Here is a 25,081-nt window from a genome sequence, read left to right as displayed (position 1 = left end):
TTCGGAGGCACAGGGAGTTGTGTATTCCTGTTGTTGCAGTAATGGGATTTGGCTTATGTTGAAATACTATTTCCTTAGAGTATTGCCTAAGGCCGGATCAATCAACAAGTGTGAATCCAGTCTGGCTACTGGAATTTCCAGCAGGTAAGCATTTTAACTGCTCCTCTAGTTCCAAGGGATTTTCACCATTTTGCGGGAGTAGAAAATGCCTCTCTCAGAATTGTTGCAGATTGTTGGCAGAGATGGTGAAGCTCAGAAAGGTCATGAGAATTTGCCAAGGATGAAAAAGTTTCTCATAATACTCTCATCATGCTTGCCACATTCTGAAGTTCTGGTTCTAGAGTGAGGATTGGGATCTAGAGCCAGGGTGCTTGGATCAGCAGTTGTGATTTGGAGCATCCCCTCATGTTAGAGTTACCTAACCTGAATCACAGCTCTCTTTTCCTGATGGAGAGTTGGGTCAGTGGGTTTCCAAATTAGCATGTTAATTGTTGTCTTGGCAAGAGCTGAAATGCTGGCTCTGGGCTCAGAGAAAAACAAGTTTAGATCAGAGTTTTTGCTTGTTCGCATAGGTAAATTCCCTTCACAGTGGAGCCACTCTTTGAGCAGAACCAAGTGTCTGAGAGCAAGATGTTGGGAGGAGCACATGTACGAGTTAGGGTTTCTGTCTGTTCTTGCCCTCAGAAAGCAGAAAATTATAACTGATGTGTGCAAGTTTTTGTTGGGTTAAACAGTCTTTCATATTTGGAGGTCTCTTCTGTTTTAACATGGGACATGATAATTCTGTTTTGTACCCAAAGCAAATAAAATATAAAAAATTAATTTGCAACCTGACAATAATGGAGGAAAGCTTACCTGGAATCTAGCACTGGAGCACTAATTATTATTGCTGGGAAATTTCATCACTACCACTACTACACTGTGCTCTGTCCCGTTCTTTGCAGTCTTAATGTTTCAGCACTTTGCCTATCTCCAAACTGATATACCACATCTCCAAACATTATTTCAGCTAGGGGCCACAAATGGGAATAATAATGCTATAAAATTAAAATGAATACAGGGATAATGATGATGTTTGTCCAGAATTTTATTTTTTACTGTTCATAACCAGATGTTAAAACCTCAGTTGCTAGACTACAGTGTGATATTGTCATTTCTTGCCTCATTTGTAAATTAGGATCTTAATCCTCCAAAAGGCGTAGGCATTAATTTCTCACTCCATGGGGACAATTTCTAGTGTAAACAGGCCCTTGCATGTTAGTAGTTTTCTGCTTCCATAGAGACCTGGAATGCTGATTGAGGACTTCACTTGCCTATTCCTCTTGTGACAGATGGTAGCAGTGTTGTGGAGAGTCTTTGAGTTTGGCACAGGATCTTGAAGAGGATCAGGGGTTGAGAAGGGGAAGAGAATGATATTGTTGGTAGATTCTTGAGATTAAAGCATCTGGTTTGTGGTTACCTCAGACTGCAAGGATTGGAGTAAATAACCTGTCCCTTCCAGTCTCGCACTCTCAGTAGCACTAATCTTTATGGTAAATGAACACCTGTCTTCAATGCATGGTGCCCCTTTCTGAGAACAGGAAAGGGCAAGCATGGAATTCCCAAAAGTGTGGCAGGCTGGTGTTCAGAAGCATGATTGTGCCTCGATCTGCCTTGTAGGTTTTCAGGAGTTTTGGAGATGGGAGTGCTCTGTTGTGTTCTGTAAGCATGTGAGCTGTCCAGATGCAGCATCTGCTGACAGATAATAGTACGTCTTATTTCTTAACAGGGCTTCCAAAGCAGCTGAGTCAAGGACCTTAAGGAATGTCACGCAGTAGTTGCTGACCTAACTGACACTGAAAGGAACAGAAGAAGATGGCAATCCATATTTGAAATAAACGTGTGGACTCTCTGATAAAAAACCATGTCAAAAAAAGGACGGAGCAAGGGCGAAAAGCCTGAGGCACTGATTGTTGCCCTACAGGCTGCCAATGAGGACCTCAGGACTAAGCTAACAGACATTCAAATTGAGCTGCATCAGGAGAAATCTAAGGTGAGTGACAGTTCAGTTTTAAATAAAAGTGTCTGCTGAAGAAGGCAAACACGTGGAAAAAATAGTAGCACAGAATTCAACAGAGGTCACACAACTCTTTCCTAAAAAAAGTGGTCTGATTCTTTCCCAACTTAAAACATTTACTATGGATGTCCTATGACTTCCCTGGAAAAGACTCCATTTTACTGAGCTACAAGTTGGAGAAACCTCTGGCCCTCAAATGGAGCAGTCTGTGAAAGTTGTAGGAATTTTGCTTTTTCTGAGCCCTCCAATTTTCTGGTGAATTTGACTTCTGGGTTAAAAAGCTTTTACACAAATGCACACATATATGTGGAGTCTTACTTCTGAAGGAAATATTAAAAGTACATGTAGCATCATTGTGTGAGGCAGGACACCTGGAGAAGAGAGAGGTTTTTGTTTGAGTAAGGACAATATAATCTATGTGAATACCTCAGGAGCTGGCCTATATTTCGTTTTAGGAATATGGAGGATTGTATAGGGTCTCAGTGGGGTTTTTTCTCAATTTGACATGGATGTGTCTGGGTGGACTTGTTTTGATAATGTTATGTTGGCAGCAGATGACTTTCATTTTATCTTAATGTAGGTTGCTAAGCTCGAAAGAGAAAAGACTCAAGAAACGAAGCGTATCCGTGAAGTGGAGCAACGCAAGCAGACCGTGCAGATCACAGAGCTAAAAGCCAAACTCCATGAAGAGAAAATGAAGGAGCTGCAGGCTGTGAGGGAGAACCTCATCAAACAGCATGAGCAAGAGATGACGAGAATGGTGAAAGTCCGAGACAGTGAAATCCAGCGCCTGAAGTCGGCGCTGTGTGCACTGCGGGATGGGAGCAGTGATAAAGTACGGACTGCGCTGACTATTGAGGCTCGTGAAGAGGCCAGGAAACAGTTTGACTCTGAGCGCCTTAAGCTTCTGCAGGAAATTACTGAACTGAAGTCTGCCAAAAAGCAGGTAGATGAGGCCCTTAACAATATGATCCAGGCTGACAAGATCAAGGCAGGCGATCTTCGGAGTGAGCATCAGTCCCACCAAGAGGCCATTTCCAAGATCAAATGGGAGAGTGAAAGGGATATTCGACGCCTGGTCAGTAATCAAAACAGTTCATGTGTTCTCTTAGGCTGCACTGAGTTTACATTTTTTGTCTCAGCTTTCTGCGTAACAGATCTCTTGCAACGCAACTCACTTTGAAAACGTTTTACAGATTTCGCACTGTCATTTGTCAGAAATAAATAGATCACAATGAGTCAGCTATAACACTGTTATGGCAGTTAACAGCTTAAATTAGGAGAGTGATTGGTCTAATCCACGAGGATCTGGCTCTCTGATTTGTTAATACACGCAACGTGCAAAGGGTTAGATAAAGAGCATTTGCATCTGCACTTGCAGCTTTTTGGTTTCTCCAGTCTGTGTTATAGTATCCTAAACACAATAAAACATAGCAGGAGAGGAGAAATCTTTTAGGTTGGCCTTGGTGTAACCTTCAGTAATTTTTGTGGAAAATGAACAAAAGGAAGCTCACACCAGCAAAGGTGCATTGTTTCCCTGTGTCATGGTTTAGAAACTTCCCAATTTGTGCTCCCACTTTGACTTTCCAAACCATACTGACACTTGCTCACCCCCCATTCCCTGCAGTGGGCTAGAGAGGAGAATTGGAGGTACAAAAGGTAAAGATGAGATCATGAATTGAAGTAAGACCACTTGGATGGAAACAGCAATGAAATATGTACATGAGAGAGGAGAGTGAACTTAGGTGCAAAATGCTCATCGTGGAGCCTGTGACCTGACCACCGCCATGCTACCCTCATCCAGAAGGGAGTCCTTCCCCCATGCCCAGAAAATGACATGAGATGATATAGAATAACCTCTGGCTATTGCAAAAATTAACCTTGTCCTGCCCAGAACCATGACACACTGTCGTGTGGAGAGCTGGACCTGCTTGTAACGGTAGAAAGTTGAGCTTGAAAATTGGAATTCGAGAATTTACAATTTAAGTAAAATAAATGGGAATTTAAACTGTCAAGAATGATACCACTGCCCACCCCCCCCCCCCCCAAATTCAGTCTGCATCCTAGAGGTGTATTCTTGTGTCTTGTTGCCAAAATGCTCAATGAATGTGCTCCTGTGCCAAATTATGGGTATGGCTCAGACTGTGCTGTTTTACAGGCCTGGTGCAGTATGGTAGAGCAGATTTGAGGGGTGATCACTGCTCTTAAGTAAATCACACAATACAAATTGGAGAAATGTGTTGCGTTCACGTGGTAATATTGTTCTGGTGTTTCTTTCATTCAGATGGATGAGATCAAGGCTAAAGACAGGATCATATTTTCATTGGAGAAAGAACTGGAGACACAGACAGGCTATGTGCAGAAGCTGCAGCTGCAAAAGGAAGCTCTGGATGAACAGCTCTTTTTGGTGAAGGAGGCAGAGTGTAACATGAGCAGTCCCAAGAGAGAGATCCCAGGAAGGGCTGGAGATGGTTCGGAGCACTGCAGCAGCCCTGTATGCAGGTTTTACTGGTCTCTGCAAAACAGTAGCGTGGATTTGTGTTTCTTTCTGACATACCTTCTCAGGCCCTAGGAAAACATTCCCAGTCATTCACTACAGACAAGTTAATGTCCATAGAGTCTTCAGAGGGCATGCTAGTTGGACAAAACTTTGTACTGCTGGTTTTCATCAGTTGTTCTAGTCACAAGTATAACACATCCTAAATAATCAGTGCCCTTTTGAAAGAATCATCGATGAACCTAACTACCTAGAACATGCATCCTCATAACCAGATAGAATTACAAGGATGAGCAGGGAGGGGCAAGGAAAACGCTGGGTGTGGAGAATCTGTGAGACCCTTAGGAGATCCTCCTCTTTGTCTGTTTCCCACAGACAGCCCTTGGGTGTCATTCACAAAGCACACAAGTCACCCATTGTGTGACTAAACAGAAGATGTCTACACAACCAATGCATATTTAAAATCATATTTTCATATATACAAATGAGAAATAAGAAAATAAATGTAATTGATACAGAAAGGGTTGTCCTAGCTTTTTCACCTGAGGCAGTGGCTCAGCTAATAGAAGCAATCTATAGGAAAAGGGAAGAAAAATTAGAATCTTTTAGCTTTTTTATCTCTGTCATAAAAATTTATCATCTGTTTGGTTGTTTTCTCTTAATTTTTTTTAATGGCTTAAAATTTTCAATTAAAGTATCCCCTAACCAGATGCTTTCTCCTAAATATATATATATATTTGCCAACATATTCAGTACTCTGAAAGTCCGTAAAGATAATTTGCTGGTGATGACAGCTTAGATTGACTGTTTTTTTAAGGATTCTTTCCCCAAGCATGTATTTTGAAGAGAATCAGTAACTGCGTGACATTGTTGCCCATGCACAGGACTTGCGCAGAAACCAGAAGAGGATAGCAGAGCTGAATGCCACCATACGGAAGCTGGAAGACCGGAACACGTTGCTTGTTGATGAACGAAATGAGCTGGTATGTGAGCTTTTGCACTGGCAGACAGAGGAGGTTGAGAGCCGTGGGGAAAGGCAAAGAGGGGGAGGATCCAAGGGTAAAGCTGGTGATGAACATGCCTTGTCCATCCAACAGGCCCGTCACTCAGGAGGCTGAAGAGGACTTTTTATCCTAGAATAAAGTAGTAATTTAACAATAAAACGTAATTGAAATTACGTGAATACAAAATCACAGCAGAGGTTGAGGCAGCAAGGCTTGTAGGATTCTGTGTAATGCTTCTGTTCCCTCCTTTGAGCACACAACATGTGCTTGGTGACTTACCTTATACGCAGGGAGACTTACCTTGTAAATGAAATAACGTCTGTTAGGTCTGTAGTCCAGTATTTGACCAGGTTGAAAATAGTGAAGTACTGAGTCTAGGAAGAATTGGCAACTTTGAATTGATCCCTTTATCTGATTTTCTACTCTGTGGTGATATCTGTGTGTTGAATCAGGACCCTGGCTATTTAACCTGTTTATATTCCTACTTCTCTGCTTAAGGATGAGGGTGATAAATTGAACTCTTGATGGGTTTTTTTATTCCTGAGCTAGAAATCTTAATGCACTCCTTTCATATCAGTTTAGCCAGCTTCAATGTTCTTTATGTCATAATTGCAAAATAGATGTCAAGATTGCAAATTACAAGTATATTCATGTGTCTCTCATGACAATTATTAATTGCTATTATCAATCCAGTTGAAGCGTGTCCGAGAAGCTGAGAAACAATGTAAACCTCTTCTGGAAAAGAACAAGTGCCTCACGAAGAGAAATGATGAACTTATGCAGTCTTTGCAGCGCATGGAAGATAAACTCAAAGCAGTCACTAAAGAAAATATAGAAATGGTTGGTACTGAAGAGCAAAATGATTATTACTGGGGGATCTGTGTGTTGGTGGCCACATCTGCATAATGCATGATGTATATGAATAGAGAATATGCATTATATATAATGTGTAATACTATTGCTAAGATAGAGCCATGTTTTGGTCTGTATTATTACAGATTTACATACTATAACACTGTGTATTATGCATACATGGGCAATATATTTACATGAATGTATAATCACAGTTAATTATATTTTCAAAGTTAGAATATTGAGTGTCAATCATTTCAAAAAAACGAAAGAGGAAAATGTTATATACTTGAGGCATGTCCTACTGTGCTATTTTTTATCTGGAACTCAAAAAGCAAGCTGTTAAGATGTTTTCAGCCGGAATTATGTTCTTACATCATGTACATGTTCCTTTTAGAGCTGATGATGACAAAGTAAACTTAAGGTATGGCACTAAGCACATAGAATCTTTCCATAAAATATATGTGTGGTAGGTGGATATGAGAAAGGAAGAATGGTGGTGTTTAAATTTAGTTAGGGCTATACATTTCCCATGTCAGGGCCAAATGAAGTGGGGTCAAAACAGTTATGTTTGTATATCCTTCAGATGGGATTGCCTTGATTATCAGTCTGCTTCCAGGCCCTATATTCCGACACGTGCACTGATGTGGCTTTGGCATTAATGAAAAAGGAGGTGGATGTTCTAGGTTGCCAGATGTAAGCTGGCAGACTGAGACGACTTCCCTTGCTAAAGGTGTCCATGGACCTTGCCCTGACCTGTAGTAGCCACTGTCCTGAGCAGGCAAGTGCCCTGCAATGGGAGCAGCTTTCCTGCTGATTAGGCGGAGGTGATCAGATTAACTTTCCTGTCCCACAGAAAACAGACTTTAGTGTTACACAGTTAATCCACTAAGGACTCTGCAATTTACCCGTGCCTAGAAGACAGATAAACTTATTGCAGGTGTCATGGGTCAGAATTATTCTTCCACAGCTGTGGCAGTGCAGATCACAGTCGCTTGAAGTCTCCCACAGTAAAGAGAAAGGACTCGGGAATCTGCATGCATTAGGCATCAGTGGGCAGCATCACTGGTGCATATCTGTGGACACAGTGTATACGTGCTCAGTTAGCTCCCTGACATCTGCTCTTCACACTATGGATGCCCAAATCACGAAAGCTGTTGGTGGCTAGAGCAATTCTCACAGGATTTAGCCATCTCCTTTCCCACAGGAGCAGGCAGGATATTGAGCTGTGATTAAAATAGATCTGTTATCACAGTTTTTGCCTTTCCTCCTGGTGTGACTGGATGCATGTCTTTAACATGAGTAAAGCAGCTCCATTGCCTCACTGTGTACAGTCCTACATTGAATATCAGTAAGGACATGAGGTCGTGAGAGTAGATACTATCTGCCTACCCACTGGACAGGTTCAACTCCATTTGCCACACGTGGTGGCATCTTGATGCATGGCCAAGGAAGGGCTACGATATGTGACCTTTAAGGGCTGGAGGGGCTGTGTTGCCACATGGTAACTAAACAGCTAAAGCTTTGTTGTTCTGGTTGAAGAACTCAGCCATGCTGTGTTATTTTATTGTTAAGAAGTGCTGATGGACATGAATAAAAAAATGGTGTAGCTGAAGCATATTTAAAGGTCTCTATAGTTTAAATGAAAGGTGATGTTTAGTTTTTAACTGAAAGGTGGTCTTTTAATTGCTGGATCTTATTTTATCTCTTTTATCTTTTCTTTTTACCACAGAGAGAAAAAATAACATCACATCCTCCTCTAAAGAAATTAAGATCTCTCAATGACCTGGATCAGGCTAATGAGGAACAAGAAACTGAATTTTTAAAGCTTCAGGTCATAGAACAGCAGAACATAATTGATGAGTTAACAAGGGTATGTCCAGAGCACAAGGAAATCAGGAATGATTGCTGTGTACAGTTTACCGCTGATAGTATTTTTTCTTATAACTAGAGGTCTGAGCATTAATACCTTACGTGCTTTTAACATCTGCAGATGTTTAGCTGTAGGTGTGCATATGTGTAGTTTACTGAATTTGTAGTGGAGCATCAGCCCCTACAACTCAAACCATAACATTGTGAATTGAGCTCCAGAAAGGAATGCAGACTAAGAGCTGTGGAGCTTGGGAAGGTACCTACATGTTCACAAGGCAGGACTGTGCTGAGGTGTTTTACCATTATAACTAAGTCATGCTTAAAAAGTTCCCTTAACAGGAGGCTGGCCCACAGTGCCATATCATGTGCTGGAAAAGCTTGTACAGCTAGACAGTAGGTTTCCAGTTCTTCTGTCATTTAATGCTGACAATTCCTTTGTCAGTGAACTTTGCATTATGATACTGAGGAGAAGGAGAAGGATTCCAAAACAGGCTGTTGTCTCTTCCGAGATGTCATTGCTAGGAATGGTGAGATCGCCACTCCCATCCTTTAATGACTTCGAGACAGGGGCAGCATCTCCTCATCATGGAAGGCAGACAGCCTCTTATACAGTGCCCAAATCCATGCACCAGGCGTCCCAGTGAGTTTAGAGGGTAATCCATCAGCTCCTATTGTTTGACAGCTGCTCAAGGCAAATGCACAAAGGCGTTTTTCAGGTGGTTTTTAGGTGACACACTTACAGATTTGGTTATGAATCCTCCCTTCTACCTGCAATCAGATTCCTGTTTGAACATATGGAGAGAGTCACTGGAACTTCTATTCTTTATTTCCTCCATGTATTTGGCCATCTGTCAGCTTTAAAGAAGAGAAGAGAGAGTAACTTTTTAATTTTACTTTCTAGGACAGGGAGAAACTCATTCGTCGGAGAAAGCATAAAAGGAGCTCAAAACCAATCAAGGTAAGATGAAAAATTGTTTCTTATTTACAGTATTCAAGTAGGCTGTGTAGGAAAACACACTTTAGCAATCTGATTAAACAGAGCTTTGTGGATTATAACATCTGCTTTAGTGATCAGGTTTATAAATTCCTTAGTTACTTTGGGAGAGCTTTTAAAATCCACTTTGAAATTCTGTTAAGAGCGTGCAGCTATTTTATTTTCAGCAAAATGGGGCTCCTGTCCAATCCGTTGTCCTTCCCATGCCCACCCCCCCACTCAGCAGTAATAATGGTCCTTCCATTTGGTATCTATAAGTAGGTTCTCAGGGTCTGTTATGCTGACAGGTATTAGTATTATCAGAGACCTTCCCATTTTTTTTTCAGCAATCTATTTTTCACAGCACATATGGGCTAAAGCCAAATCCTTGTGCATCTCTATTCTTCAGGTGGAAATTTCTGCCTGAGATACTGTGTCATTCTCTCCTGCTCAGTTCCACATGCCTTTGACTAACCTTTGTATCACTCTGAATTAGGTTAAGTCCAAAGCTGGTGTAATTTACAACAATTTTAGAGCTGAGTAGTCAGGAGTGGTTTGCATAGCTCCTTTATCAGCTAGATGTGAATCATGACCTTTGCAGCATTTATGTCCCACCTCCAAAAAGTGGAAATATGGGTTACTTGGTTGCACTCAGTCCTCCAAGGACATCCCTTAGTGTGTCAGGCATGTTCTTTGAAAGTCACACAGCATTGTCTATACACTGGGAATTTCAGACCAGTAAATCCTAGCTGTGTCATCACATTGTTTCTATGTGGGTTGTGAAATGGTGTACAGCAGACACAGCAAGGACCAAATAGTATTTTCATCAGTAAATTTTATTTCTAAACCAGAGATTATAACATTGGAGAATATGGCAACTGTTTTCACTTGACAACACAATGAGCAAAAATTATAATATATGCAAAAGTTAATTGACATCTTCAGTACATGTTTTTTTTGGTGATTCAAACTCCAGGTTTGGAAGGTTTTAACCTGTCAGCAAAGTGAAAGATGTTGCTAAGAAGAAGTGCATCTTAATTGCTCATTGATCAGTTTGTCTTCAGAATTATCCATAAGCCGAGTATTTAAATGCTCAAATTGGTACCCTGAAACCAAGCCTTCAGGGTCAAGCATCTGTGTCTTCACAGGACACATCTCACAGTTTTCATTTAATTTAATTCAGCTATGAAATTGGCAATAGGGAGGTGTCAGACATACAGCCAAACTGTGGAGCATGAGCAATTGTTTGTAATGGGTGCCAGTTACTGTAGTCCTGGAAAGATGCAATAAAAGTTCCTTCACGTTAGTTTTATATAGCATAGCTTTCACTCATATGATCCAACAGCAATATCAGCAGGAGAAGCACCTGGACATTAAAAGTATCAGCAGTGTCTGTGAGAGAAGAAGGAGGGCTGCCTATTCTACATGTGTTTCTAGCCCTTATGGTGTAACCTTTGCACACTACACTACACTTTGCATGTTGATAGATGTCTTCTGAAGAGCTTCTTGGTTTGCAAACAATTTTCCTGCCTTCCTGCAAGGGCAGAGACTTTTCCTCTGGCATGTTGCTGCTCACATTAGGTTTTCCAAATAGACTGAGACAGACCCTTAGAAAAATTAGTCAGCAAACTTATTCTCCACCAGCACAAGACCTGATCTTCAATGGGTTTCCTTTGAGTTTGCGTGAAGATGGTAATTGCAGGGGTAGCCCACTGTTCACTTTTCACACCTCATCTTTTAAGTAACTAGCAACTCCCCCCTCTGTTTACATGAAGGTTCAGAAATCACACTTTTCCTTCTATAGAGGCATGTGGTGGATACGGTTTTTGGGTATGATGATGATTCTATGGACTCTGAAACATCCTCTGTGGCCTCATATAGAACAGACAGGACACCAGCAACCCCAGATGATGATCTGGATGAGGTAAGATCTGACTCTTTCCACAGACAAGTTACAGGTTTTTAAGAGACAACTTTGAAAACAAGCGCTCAGGCTCTCAAGAACACGTGGGTTTTTATAGTGCATACTGAGTGATAAATACTTTTTAAGTTTGACTTTAATTTTGATTACTCATATACTAAAATGGTGAGAGTTTCTTCCACAGTATAGTCTGTAGAGTCTTTGGTATGACTACCCTGCAATTTGAGGTGGTTTTTTTTCCTCTCCTCTTTCAAGGAAACATATCACATTTCTTGTAGCTTAAAGACATATCAACGAGTTATAGTGAATGGGATGACATCATACTGGTGACCTGTCACTAGTGGGGTTTTGCAGGGCTCCATCTTAAGCCCTGTGCCCTCCAATTTCATCATAAATTACTTGGACACAGGACCGGAAGGGATACTGAGCAAGTTCTGCAATGATACAAAATAGGGAGGAGCTGTTTACTCCATCAAAGGCCGGGAGGCCCTGCAGAGAGACCTCGATGAATCAAGAGGGCTGGGCCATCACCAACCAGACGAAGTTCAGCAAGGGAAAGTGCCAAATTCTGCACCTGGGATGGGGCAACCCTAGATCTACAGATGGACTGGAGAATGAGATGCTGGAAAGCAATGCCCTGAAAGAGACCCAGGGGTTGACAGAAAGTTGAATATGAGTCAGCAGTGGCCTGGCAGCCAGGGGGGCCACCCATGTCCTGGGGGCATCAGGCCCAGCATTGCCAGTCAGTCAAGGGAGGGGATTGTCTGTTGTTCTGCTCTGCTCTGTGGTGGTCTCACCTTGACTATTGTGTGCAGTTTTGGGTGCCGCAATATAAGAAAAATATTAAATTGCTAGAGAGTGTTCAAAGGAGAGCAACAAGGATGGTGAAGGGCTTTGGGGGGAAGCTGTATGAGGAGCAACTGAGGTCACCTGGTCTATTCAGCCTGGAGAAGAGACTTAAGGGCCGACCTCATTGCAGTCTACAACTTCCTCATGAGGGGAGGAGGAGAGACAGACACTGATGGCTGCTCTGTGGTGACCAGTGACAGGGCCTGAGGGAATGGCCTGAAGTTGTGTCAGAGGAGGTTTAGGTTGGATATTAGAAAAAGGTTCTTCACCCAGAGCGTGACTGGGCATTGGAATGACCCCAGGGAAGGGGTCACAGCACCAAGCTTGACAGAGTTCAAGAAGTGTTTAGACAGCACTCTCAGTAACTCTTGGGGATGGTGCTTTGCAGGGCCGGGAGTTGGACTCAATGATCCTTGTAGGTCCCTTCCAACTCAGCTGATACTGTGAAATAAATGCTGTATAATCTCCCCATTTTTTAATTTCAGATCACAGCAAGCTCACTGATCCAAAACACTATTTGAATCAAGACCTGTAAAGCAACTACTGTGCTTAACAAATCACTTTTGCTTTCTTTGCTTTGACAGTGCTTTGCTCTCCATGGCTTAGACATGTCCCTTCTTATTCTTCAGGGTTTAGCAGCAGAAGAGTCAGAGCTGCGGTTTCGACAGCTGACAAAGGAGTACCAGGCCCTGCAGAGAGCGTATGCACTGCTGCAGGAGCAGACAGGAGGGGTCATAGATGCTGAAAGAGAAGCCAGGGTCAGTATTTGTTTGCGAGTAACAGTATTTCATTGCTGTCAGGACAAGAAACCCCTCAAAGGGACATACAATGCAATGGTGCTACATACAGCATCCATAACACTGAGAAATGTCTGTTCACTCATTTACTGAGTACATTTTGAAAGAGAGTGACCATTAAGAATGGACACAATCACTCCGTTTACAGGAAGCTGTCCTCCACCTGAACCTGAAAACTCTGCAGTCAGGCAGGCATGCCAAAGCAGACAACTCTGCAGCCTGACACAGAATCACGAGAGTTTTCTCATCATTTGCCTAGGTGTGATGGGAGTTGGGTTTTAAAGGCAAATGAAGGCCTGTGGGTTTTCACAAAGGCATACATTGCGCCAACTTTAGGAACACCTGAATGTTTCTAACAGATGAGTGCAAATTACATTTAAATTTTAATATGAGGCAGGCTACAGTAAAACTTCCAAGGCTAAAAATATTGTCCTTCTAATAAAACAGTAGAATCATTCTGGCTGGAAGGAACCTCAGGCAGTCTCCAGCCCAAAAATCTTGCTCAAAGCAGTTAGCTGTGAGATCATACCCATACCAGTTTTTTTAGTATTTAGTTGAGTCAGCTCTTGAAGAACCCCCTGGCAGTTAAATTTGCCTCTTCCCACTACCTGTTGCCACTCTGATCTGCTAAGCACTTTTTTTGTAATTTAGGGATTGCCCCTTATGAGGGTCTTGGAGCAGAGCACCCCAAATACCTGAGCTTCTGTTTTGCTGCTCCGATGCAATCCGATGCAATGGTGGAGCAGGCTTGGGTGGGGAGTTGGGGCAGATCCACCGCTCTGTTCTCTTGTGTCATCTGTGTGCCAGTCTAAGGGGTGGCACAAAACATCACCAAGTCAGAATCTTTCTAATGGTTGCTCACTCAGTGGAACTGACAGCATGAACCTTGGCTCTGCTGGTTTTGGTTTCCTTTCAATACCAGTCACATTGCTGGTTTTGTTACTTTTAATGTGGTGTTTGACTTCAACAGGCTCAGGAGCAACTTCAAGCTGAAGTCCAGAGGTATAAAGCCAAAATAGAAGATCTGGAGAAAACTTTGGCTCAGAAAGGGCAGGTAAGTAATTCTTGTGTGTTTTTTCCCCTATTCTGTATCTTACCCACTCTGCTTACAAAATACCAAGCACAATTTCAGTATAAACTTCCATGAGATCTAATGTTGCCAGTCAGTAAACATGCAGATCTCGCAAGTTCAGAAGCCTTGCTACACCTTGGTAAACTTAAAATGTTGTTCTGTAAAAGACAGCTTGTTCCTGTAGGATGTTAAAGCCTGAATATTGTGGCTCCAATGTTCAATAAATGTGCACAGCGTTATGGAATTTGATTATTCTGTAATACTACTACTTCATTCAACAGGACTCACACTGGGTGGAAGACAAGCAGCTTTTTATTAAGAGGAACCAAGAGCTTTTAGACAAGGTACATTCCAAAGGTTTGCATGTTCACTCTGAAGGGTTATCTGGATGCTGTGAGACATCTTAAGGGTTTAGATTTTGCACAGCCTATGCTACCTCAACTACTACTCACCAAATACTTTATGATTCTTGTAACAGTCACACAGGTCATGATTTTACATATTTCTGTTAGATAGAGAAAACGGAAGCAGAAAACAACCGTCTGCAACAGGAGCTGCAGGATGCGCGAGACCAGAACGAGCTGCTGGAGTTCCGCAACCTTGAGCTGGAGGTGATGGATGTGCTTCTTACAGTAGAGCTGGTAGAAAATTAAATTACTGCACTTGCACTGGACACCGGCTTTAATCAAGGATTTACACAAGTGTTGTAGCAATAAAACAGAGTAACAAATCAGGCCTAGCATTTTTAATTGTGAGCTGAACTATGTCAGCTCTAATATCCTGGAAATAGTAAGCACCATACCCAGCTGGTTCACTTTAGCCTGAGCCAGGTGCCTAGTGTGCACAGGTATGCTTAACTGATTAACATGAGTGTGCCTCTTAGCTGCCACACCTGTGGGTATGATTTTTCTAATACTTGGAGATGCCTGTCTGCCCATGTATGAGTGCTGTTCCTTTTGCGGGCACTGGACACATTCCCTGTTGAGCAGCTCTTCCATGACCTGCAGTGGGTGCAAACGGTCTCTCAGGTGACACTGGACATTGGTGCAGGAGCTTTAGAAGCCTCTGCAGGACCTCAAGCTCCCTCTTCCCAGACTGCCTCTAGTTCCAGACTCTTCTTTGGAGCTCCAGCCAACCAAAATTTCACCTGCTCTCTTCCCCAGTGTAAGATGGTTTATTTTTTATTTGTTCTTTTCAGTTGCTGTCCAAAGGCAAATACATTTGCCACACAGAGCCCTTCCTGGTTCTCATAACTTAATGCTGTTCAGACTTGCCCCTTATTCATAGAACTGTCCTACAGTTTTACCTGACAGCTGTGTTTCCATATGGCAGGGAACTGAACTGATCAAATGAATTACATATTCATAAACCAAAAATGTGTGTGAAAGTAAAGTCTAATCTTTACTTCCATGCTTGCCTGAATACCTGAAAGGAATGAGAAATAGCATCTTAAATTTTTTTCTTGTCTTTGGTCCTTTAAAACTGGACAAATATTTGTAAATTTTAAGCAATAAAGGTCTATAAATAGCTATGTTGATCAGTTTTTTTGAACACATGGTTTTCCACGCATACCAGGATGAGGAAAATATGTAATCTGAGTCTCCCAATATCTGAAGTCAAACACCTCTTTCTAAAGGGAGTATTTACAATCATGTAGAGTTGTTCAACACTTAATAAAGCAAATCACTTGAATCTCAGCTAGGTAACAGCCTTTCCACAGCCAGTTTGCAAATTGACATAATTTATCAAATAATTTCCTGTTGAGCAGTTACCTTGGACTTAGGATCCTGTCCCACTTGGCTCACTTTTTCAGACTAGGTGTACATGATTCTTTCCTTGGCTTATAGAATGAAGAGCTTGGCTTTGCAAGCCAAGCATGATATAAACAGCAGCTATGGCATTCTCTATGTGCATCTCCTTCATTCTAATAGATTCTCTAGCATCTTTTCAATTAATTTGCAGGAAAGAGAGAGACGGTCCCCACCATTTAATCTCCAGATTCACCCATTCTCAGATGGTGTGAGTGCTCTACAGATCTACTGCATGAAGGAAGGGGTTAAGGTAGGTCAGTTGTATAAAGGAGTGCTTCTCCCTAAGAAGTGGGAGGAGTGGTGGGTGCTGCCCATATAATCCATTACAAATAACTCCACTAGACTTTAGGTATTTAAAAATGGTCTAATGTAAGAGTGTAGTGACAGACACAGTTCAATTAGACCCAAAATTCTCTCCATAATGATAAAATCTGGTTCAAAGGCAATTGAAATCAATGTGTGATGCATTTCCATAGGATAAAACAAAATGGCTGACTTCCATGTTGTTCATAGGATAGATGGATATTGCAGCCATGATAAAAGGTGGATGCCATGCCTTTACCTTACTCTCTCTTTGCAGGATGTCAGCATCCCAGACCTTATAAAGCAGTTAGACATCCTAGGTGATAATGGGGTAAGTTGAAATGGGAGATATTTTGTCTTTACAAGCTGCATTTTGTACAGTGCAGTAAGTGTTATGTATAGTTATGACTGTTTTCAAAGATACTTGTTAAATTATGCATCTGTTCCATACGGTTTAGCAGACTGGGAAGAATGTCCAAAGACTACTAATATTTGGGACTGGGCCCAACTGCACCCTGTTCACTCGGGAAAACACATGAAGGAGTTCGGCAGTCTGAGTAAACCACTCTTCATCAGGACTAGGATTCTTTCTTACAGTTTCATAAATAGGCAAGAATTATCAAATTCCCTGTGGCTTTCTAAGAAGGCATAGCTGCCCATGTAAAAGAGATGCTGTATCTCTGGCCAACATTAGATACGTCTTAAAAAAGTTTATAAGAAATAAAAACAAAGGATCATTATTGTCTATTCATGTGCTGATGTAGATCAGCACTATCTTTACAAAAGCTTTAATGGAAATTCAGCTTTGTAAAACTAGCATGGAGACAAACAAATGGGTCTAATTTTAGTTTACATTTCTCTTAAGGTGTAATGGAATGAATGATACAATTAATCCATATAATGTAAAAAGGCAAAACTAGTGGTCTTCTTAAAATAATATGTGAACAGAGACTGAATGTTTCAATGGAAACCAAATACTCAGTAGTACAGGTATCCTCTGAAAACTGTAGACCTTGTTTGTAGTCTGGATTGTCTTTGTTCATGAAGAAACTGCTGCCAATTTTCCTCTTTCCTGTCTTTCTCTTCACAGAATTTAAGGAATGAAGAACAAGTGGCCATAATTCAGGCTTCCACGGTATTGTCCTTGGCAGAAAAGGTAAATCACATCCTTGCTTTTCTCACGTGTTATCTAAAGCCTCATCTAACACATTTTCTGCCCTGTTGTTGTCATTAATATCATTAAACTTTCTGCTGTTGGGAGTATTCCCCAAATAAAATAAACTGTGCCAGCACAGTCCCAAACACCTTGCTGAAGCAGCAAAAATAACAAACTGAGCTGGCCCAAGCTGTGCAATAGAAAAAACTACAAATACAAAAATAACATGAAACAAAACTTGCAATTGAAAACCGAATGAGAAATCATCAGAAATTTAAGCTGTAACTAGATAAAGTTTGGGATTTACAGTCCTGAGATTTCTAAAGCTTCCAAAAGCATCTGTATGCCGAAATATCACTGAAAGTATGTGTCTATATTTCTTGTTCCAAAAATTAGGAAGAAAGTGGGGGGTGGTTAAAATTGCTTTCTAAGGCTCAAATGCAGCACACAGATTTCAACATGACAGCTTCCAAGGGTTCTGCACAACAATGCCTCTGCTTCAAACAGAACTGCCATAAAGCCAATTAAGGTATTTTTGAGATGCTATAGACCCATTGTGGGCCTTTATGCATGGGGTGGAATGGGTTCCTTGTCCATCAAAGGGTGTGTGCTTTTCCATCTTCTGGTGACCCAGCAGTGGTGATGCTCTTGCTTGCTTCCCTGCCTAGTGCTACATGCAGACATCATGGCCTCTGTCACAAACAGCCTCAAGATGAGCCCAGCAGCAATAGGCTGCTAAAAACAGACTAACAAGATGCTGTGCATAGCCCATTTGCCACTGCTTGTGTGCTAGAAAACACAGCAGGTTACAGGTCTCATTGTCTTCTCTCCAGTGGATCCAGCAGATTGAGGGAGCTGAAGCTGCTCTGCATCAGAAGATGATGGAACTGGAAAGTGATATGGTAAGACAACTTTCCTTATTACACGTTTTAGGGACACTGATTGTGTCACACTTACTTGATGTGCCAAAAAATAACTAGGAAAGTGTATTGACAAATGAACTATGCAGCTTTTGTCTGATTATTGGTGAATCCATAAAATTCTTCCTGGTCCAGTTCACGTGCAGAATAACAGTAACAGAAATAGTAAAAGTTTAAAAAATGCCTCTCTGTTTCTACAAGGATGACTGTTTATTAATAAGTACAGAGGGTTCAAAGGTTTCTCAATAATTTTCAGAGATGCATGCATTGTTTGTCTCATAAGATTCACAGCCTAAACATCAGCTGTTGTATTGCATTTTTTTCAGGACCAGCATGTGAGAAATTGTTGAACTGAATCATAACACTGTTGGCTTTCATTACACACTAAGTGTGTAAAGTTAGTACCTTACCCTGTTCTTATTCTAGTTAATGGCAGCAGCCTACAAGATGAACAAACATAACTACAAGAATTAGACAGCAGTAGTGGCTTTTTTGTTCCTGTGATATGTCTGTACTTAAGTCTGTTCAGCTTAAGGTGGACTGATAAGATAAAGCACAGCAGCTGCTCCCAAGGAATGTGAATGTGAATGCATAGTTAGTTCCTCTTTAGTTCTGTCCACTTTTACACCTCTTCAAAAATAAGAGAAGGCACAAGAAGAGTAATTCCTGATGCCAGAGGAAGTATCTTTAGAAAAATCACACAGAACACCCTAAATTTCACTACTGAAATGCCAAGCAGTACGACTGAAGCCAACAGAGAGGATGGATTTAGTTCCATGTATATCAGGTGTATTCACTTACAAGAGCAATCTACAGCTATTTGCCCTTCCTTCTGTTCTAGCTGAGTCAGGTATTAATAACTCTGCTGAGTATCAGTCGAAAACCAGTCTTCTTGTCCTGCTGAATTAGATATCTGTAAATGATTTGATAGTATTTGGAGTAAAGTATTTGGAGTAACTAATTTGTTTTTCTGTCCAAATGGTCCTTCATTGTAGGAGCAATTTTGCAAAATAAAAGGTTATTTGGAGGAAGAATTAGACTACAGAAAGCAAGCTCTTGACCAAGCGTACATGGTATGTACAAAGGAAATTCTGCAGCACGTACTGGCCAACTCTACAATAGCACACAGACTTTTCTTGAATCAGCAGAAGAGATTTTTGCTTTTTTGTTAGTACTGGGTTTTTTAAAATTTGTTCTTTCCTCATTCTCCTGAGTACTAGCATGCAATCTGCACAGCTTCAACACAATAGCTCACCTTTTCATGTCATAAAAAGGCACATCTGCTGAAGTCTGGAACTCTTGTCAGCTTCAGGCAGATATTGCTCATTAATATCGGCTTGTCTAGCTGGAGTTTTTTAGCGCAGCAGGTGGAAATTTTAGAATTGGTGAAATAATTTACACTTCAGATAGGAACATTCCGTCCAGCTCTTAACTCCATAAAAAAGAGTAGAAGTGAAGGATATCAGTGAAAGTTAATATTAAAATACTTTAAAAATAAAAGTTCCTATCCTTTTTTCAGAACATAGAACCATTTTCTGAGTTCAGTTTTTCACATTTTTGCACACTTGAGCACAGGGACTGCCTCTCATGCAGGGGTCTGAATCTGCCACCAATCCCCCAGTTTCCAATGTGGTTTAAACCATGTTTCATCTCTAACTGACTTTTGGTATTGCATCAACCAGAGGATCCAGGAGCTTGAAGCCACCTTGTACAATGCTTTGCAGCAAGAAACAGTGATAAAATTTGGGGAGCTACTCACTGAAAAACAGCAGGAAGAGCTGAGGACAGCAGTAGAAAAGCTAAGACGTCAGATGCTGAGGAAGAGCAGAGAATATGATTGCCAGATTCTTCAGGAGAGGATGGAGCTGCTCCAGCAGGCTCATCAGGTAAGAAGAGGAAACCACACACATGTGGTATCTTCTCAGCCTTTCTTTGTAAGAACACAATCTGAGCTCAAATCTAAGCAAGCTGCAGGCCATGAGGGAGCCTGGCATCCAGCTTTTTGAATTGTCTCTTACTTTGTCTTTTCTGTGCATGCAAGCACACATGATACTAGCTTGTGCAAGATTGTTTTGGCATATTTTGAGTTTTAAAATTCTAGCCTTAAGTTTTCATCCAGAATTCTGTCTGCACAGTTCTAGCTTTGTAATAAAAATGGTCATCCCTAGTTACTGGACTGGGCATGAGAGAAACAGAGTAAATACTGCTGGCTCGTATGGCACAGGAGAGCTGTCTGTTTTTCCAGATACTACTTGTCCCTCCCAAGTGGGCATTTGTACTTTTCACTGCTGAGATAAGGTACTGCATTTTACCTTAAAAGACTGATGTTTGCTACTCTGCAAGCTGTGAGGTCCCAGAGCAAAATGGCAAACTGTCACAGCACATTGAATAACATGAAAGCTGCACCATGAAACAGATCTGACTCAGACATTTATGGGAGTAGGAGAAGAAGCATATCCCCAGTGGTTAGGGGGAATTGGTTCACAGAAAGGCTCTCACAGTTTTGCCTGATCCTGAGTTGGGCACTTGAGACTGGGTCCACCTTTTGATGCCAGGCCTTTGCCACATAAGAAGCTTCTTGATTTTAAACATGCCAGCTGCCCCGAGGGACACTGCCCTGAGGGACACTGCCACAGCAGTTTTGGCTTCTCAGAATGACTCTGAGCCAGCCTCAGTTGGAAGTGGCTGAGAGGCAAAGGAAGGAGGAGGTAGCCAAGCAATAGGACAGGAGGCTGTGGGCAGAAACTGTTGTACAAGAGGTTCCACCTGAACATGAAAAAGAATTTCTTCATTGTGCGAGTAACCAACCACTGATCAGATTACCCAGGGAGGATGTATAGTTTCCTTCCCTGGAGATATTACTTATCAGTCATTGATACTAATTTCTAGCATTTAAGGATCCAGTTACATATATGCAGGATCATATTTTGAGCAGTTGCACACATGGTAAAGCTGTGGTTTGGCGGGATGAGTGGATCGAGTCACAGTATGACACAAGATTGTCCCTGCCACAGAAATGGATTTGTTGATTTCTAGGGTTTTGGCCCTTGGAACATTAAGCTACTTCTTCAGCGGGATAGATTTACTGAGAATTTAGTGTATATGCTTTCTTTTGTGATTTCCAGAGGATCCGAGATTTAGAAGATAAAACTGACATCCAAAAGAGACAAATTAAGGATCTGGAGGAAAAGGTTGGTTCTGTTAGCCTTTGAAGCACACTGATTAACTTTGTTTTGAAAGTAGTCATCCAGTTCTCTTGAACTATATGACCTTTTTGTTCTGCTCAGTCAGCTGCACCTGCTGGTGTTGGTCCACTGTCCTTTTTTTTTTTAATTTGTGTCAGTAGATACAGAGTTTAATCTTAAAACACTACATTACATTATGAAACATGTAATGGTGAGTGTTTGATATAGGTGTGTGTAGGTACTATAAACATACATGTGTACATATATATAAGTTTATATTTATGTATTTATATATCCAGGCTATTTCTAGCATGGATTGCAGCCACTGTCTTTTAACACGCTTAAAAATACCACACGTGCTATTTTTGTTATCTAGCTTTATGACTTGTCAACCCATGGGGTATCATGACGTGATAGTTACACCTCAGGCTTTCAATGTGGTGCCAATTGTAATCCATCACCAAAATTATTTGGATCTGTTTTCTAAGCCTGGGAGGTGGTGTGGTACTTACAGAAGTAATGAGGAAAATAACAGTGTTTTCTGGATTAATAAATATTCTGTTCTACAGAGTGCAAAAATAATTCTGATGCTTACAATGCCATTATCTTTCATTTTTACACAGTCTTATTTTTCTTCTGCAGTTTCTATTTCTGTTCTTGTTCTTCTCTCTTGCCTTTATTCTTTGGCCTTGATGTCAATGTGCCTCTTGGAAAGGTAAGACTGTTTTATTTATTTCCTCAAAGCTAGCACTTCTTGCACAGACCGGAGGATCACATCCTTGTGTGTTCTTGTGGATGTTTGGAGTCAGCGAATACAGCAGGTTGTTGTCGATTTGCAATAGTTCACAGTAGGGGATTGTTGTACTGCCAAGCTGCTGGTGATATTGTGCTATTCATAATTGTAAAAATAAAAGCTAACAAGGAATTTCACAGTATCAAAAAGCCAAGGGAATTGCAGGGGAAATTTAATGTTGATGTTTACAAAGGGATGCAGATGGAAAACAGTTAAAATAACCTCAACTGTAAACACATTCTGAACTAACACTCAGGAAGGAGATCAGGATTTTAAACAAGTGTCCAGCAGCAGGAAAAGTACAAAGAAGGACAAGGAAGAGTGATCAACTGCTGAAAGACAGGAAGGGAGAGATAGAGAAATGGAAGGATTTTTCTGGCTCAGGAAGTGACACTGCTAATAGGAGGTATTGGAGAGGTCTAAAAAATTTGTCATAGAATGGATGGACGGACGGACAGACAACTTGCTATTGTTCACTGTCTAATACAAACAATTACCGTGTGATAAGCTTAAAGAAACAAAAATTCATAGTTAAGGGTGCAGGTGGTAAAGAAGTCTGTCACGGTATGCTTAGCAGCTGAAAGTTCAGAATTCAAAAGGTAATGTGAAGATGGGGAAATAAATCAGAGAACTGTAATGGTCCCATTTTTATTTGTGAGCCACTTCCAGAACAAGGATGCTGGGCTAGGACAATTTTTCTTTTGATCCAGGATAACAAAAGTAGAACATAGCATAGAAAACATAATGTTAAAGTCTCAAGAACATGTAATGACAGCATAATTTTCTGATTTGAGGACAGACCCATACCATTAAATTTCTCAGTCTCTCTTGGCTCTGGCTTCAGCTGTGTTAATGAATAATTCCTCTGCTCTCCACTTGATACAAGCTGAGATACAGTTGTGTGAAAGATGTTCTGCCATGCCCTTCCACCATTTGTACCAGCTCATTCTTTGTTTCCAGATACAATTCATTGTATTGATTATAATTAAGTGGCATGGGTATGTTTGGTGGGTTTTCCTTTTCCCTTTAAGGAAAAGCCCCCGCTTTGTGTTTTGTTTCAGCTAGATCAAAGCTTTCATTTGCAGTTTTGTGCTGATGCAGAGACAACTCTCAGAATTATCCACATCAACTGGAATCCACTATGTCCTTTTTTGGCCAAACCTCAAAATGAATGTTTCCATGGGCTGAGGCAGCAATTTACATGGAGGTTGGCTTGAACGGGGAACAACCCATAGAGAAGAATTAGGAGAAATGCAGACAGATCAGTGATCACAGCTCTTGTGAACAGGAGTCAGTGTCATTATCAAGTTGCTGCTGTTTCAAACATACTGCCTTGATCCAGTGATTATGAAACACAATAACTTATGACTGCATACTTAATTGTGTTCCTCCTGCAGGATTTCTGAGAACCATGGTACAGCATAGTATGGCTGTGAGATGTTTTAGGTGTCTCTGACTGGTGGTAGTTTGACCACAGAATCATGAGTCTAGAACAAGCAGTCAACCTAGCGGAAGATTCCAAATAAAGGAAAATATTGGATTTAAGGTGCACCTTGAAAAATCACAGGAACCTCTAGTGATATTTATGAGAACCTGCCTGCATGATTTTTTTCCATTTGCCTGTACTGTTGTCCTTTTTTCGTTCCTATCACAACTAAAATAATGTCCTTGTGCAGCATATGAGAAAAACTTGGGCAATAAGAGGTTCAGAGTTTTCTATATATACAGTTTGCACCTACATTTTCCACCAGTGTGGGTATGGCATTGGTTGTCTAATGAGTATTTGCCTCTTCTAGTACAGCTACAGAATTGGTGAGAAGCTTTTATGTCCTAGTATTACCAATACCAATCTGCTAATACCATTTGCTGATAACACTTAGGTCCTTTTGGCCTAATTTGAGGGCAGGTATTGGCTGGTTAGAAAAACTAATAAGATGCTTGAGGTCAGAACTCCATATTTTTCCTAAGTTCTAGGAGGTTTGCTATTTTTCACTTGGAGTCATCCTGCCTCCATGGGCTGCTGGGTCCTGTTCAGCTCTTGCTCTTCACGGAGCTGATGCACACCTTGCTGTCATGTTCATTGAACAGGACTAATAGTCAAAACAACATAAACATTTCTGTGCTGTCTTTAAGGCATACATGACTGTCCCAGCTGCACAATTGACTGATGTCTTTGCAGGGGAATTTACGTGGATCCATTAGGAACTGTGTCAAGAATTCACTTCGCTCCTCACACCCTTTCTCTCTCCACCCTCCACCCCCCATTCTGGCCCAATCTCCTTCAATGGGTTTTCCTCTTGTTTTACATAACATCTAAGGTTTAGCAGGTGTAAATCCCTTCGAGATCACTTTGTTGAGCCCAGGAATGCTGCTCTAACTACAATGCCAAGATGAGTTTCACTCATTGAAGTCACTGTTGCTCCATAATGGCTGGTCCTGGAGCACACAGGGTTCTAGTTCCCCATAGAGAAGATGAGAAGCATCAGCAGGAGCTGAAATGTGGGTTACAGCCCCATAAAGCCTTCCTAGGACCCAGGAGGTGAAGGGTTCTTTTGCCTTTCCCATCCTTCTTTCACATATTCGGCTTGATGAACATCAGGTAGGGATCAACAGGACAGATTACAGTGAGCTGAGTGACAGAGGAAAAGAGCCGTGACAGTGGTGGAGATACAGTGATTTAGAGAATCGACATTGACTATGAAGGTGGAAAAATCTTACGGGTGAGGTGTGTGTGGGGGATATATAAACTCAATGCTTTTCCAGAGGATCTGCACTGCTGTGAACTCCCTTGAACTGTAAAGACAGCTGCAGCAGGCCCAGCATCACAGCACGCATGATACCTGTAGAGTGTTTTACCAAGGCCAGTCACTCCACAGGTGCAAAGCATCAAGTCTTGTAGCAGTTCCTCAAAAACAAGGTAATGGTAAGCTCCTCATCCCCTGCCTTCACCCCTGCATTTTCCTCTATGGGATCCTCTCCCTTCAGTACCTGAGGGGAAATCTCCAGACACAGGCAATTTG

The 25,081-nt window shown here is 41.3% G+C and overlaps 1 protein-coding gene across 4 annotated transcripts in view; it reads left to right on the top strand.

Annotated features, from left to right (window-relative positions):
- Positions 1-25,081, top strand: part of JAKMIP2 (janus kinase and microtubule interacting protein 2) — a 38,505-nt gene that overhangs the window by 8,074 nt on the left and 5,350 nt on the right. For 2 of the 4 annotated variants that reach the window (XM_036391581.2, XM_036391582.2), the window contains exons 2-21: positions 1,769-2,032; positions 2,637-3,134; positions 4,341-4,550; positions 5,438-5,536; positions 6,251-6,397; positions 8,142-8,282; positions 9,183-9,239; positions 11,059-11,178; positions 12,654-12,782; positions 13,792-13,875; positions 14,175-14,237; positions 14,406-14,504; positions 15,856-15,954; positions 16,285-16,338; positions 17,098-17,163; positions 17,997-18,065; positions 19,079-19,156; positions 19,766-19,969; positions 21,209-21,274; positions 21,911-21,983. In XM_036391581.2, the coding sequence (XP_036247474.1) occupies positions 1,904-2,032; positions 2,637-3,134; positions 4,341-4,550; positions 5,438-5,536; positions 6,251-6,397; positions 8,142-8,282; positions 9,183-9,239; positions 11,059-11,178; positions 12,654-12,782; positions 13,792-13,875; positions 14,175-14,237; positions 14,406-14,504; positions 15,856-15,954; positions 16,285-16,338; positions 17,098-17,163; positions 17,997-18,065; positions 19,079-19,156; positions 19,766-19,969; positions 21,209-21,274; positions 21,911-21,961 (2,463 nt within the window). In that variant the 5' untranslated portion in view covers positions 1,769-1,903 and the 3' untranslated portion in view covers positions 21,962-21,983. Of the gene's footprint in view, positions 1-127; positions 145-1,768; positions 2,033-2,636; positions 3,135-4,340; positions 4,551-5,437; positions 5,537-6,250; positions 6,398-8,141; positions 8,283-9,182; positions 9,240-11,058; positions 11,179-12,653; positions 12,783-13,791; positions 13,876-14,174; positions 14,238-14,405; positions 14,505-15,855; positions 15,955-16,284; positions 16,339-17,097; positions 17,164-17,996; positions 18,066-19,078; positions 19,157-19,765; positions 19,970-21,208; positions 21,275-21,910; positions 21,984-25,081 lie in introns of those variants that run through there. The other 2 variants (XM_036391584.2, XM_054516436.1) reach the window with 2 other exon arrangements.

The sequence above is a fragment of the Molothrus ater genome, chromosome 15 (assembly GCF_012460135.2).
Source record: "Molothrus ater isolate BHLD 08-10-18 breed brown headed cowbird chromosome 15, BPBGC_Mater_1.1, whole genome shotgun sequence".
Taxonomy (NCBI): domain Eukaryota; kingdom Metazoa; phylum Chordata; class Aves; order Passeriformes; family Icteridae; genus Molothrus; species Molothrus ater.
The sequence above is the reverse complement of the archived record's forward strand: the minus strand, read 5'-3'. Positions and strand labels throughout refer to the sequence as shown.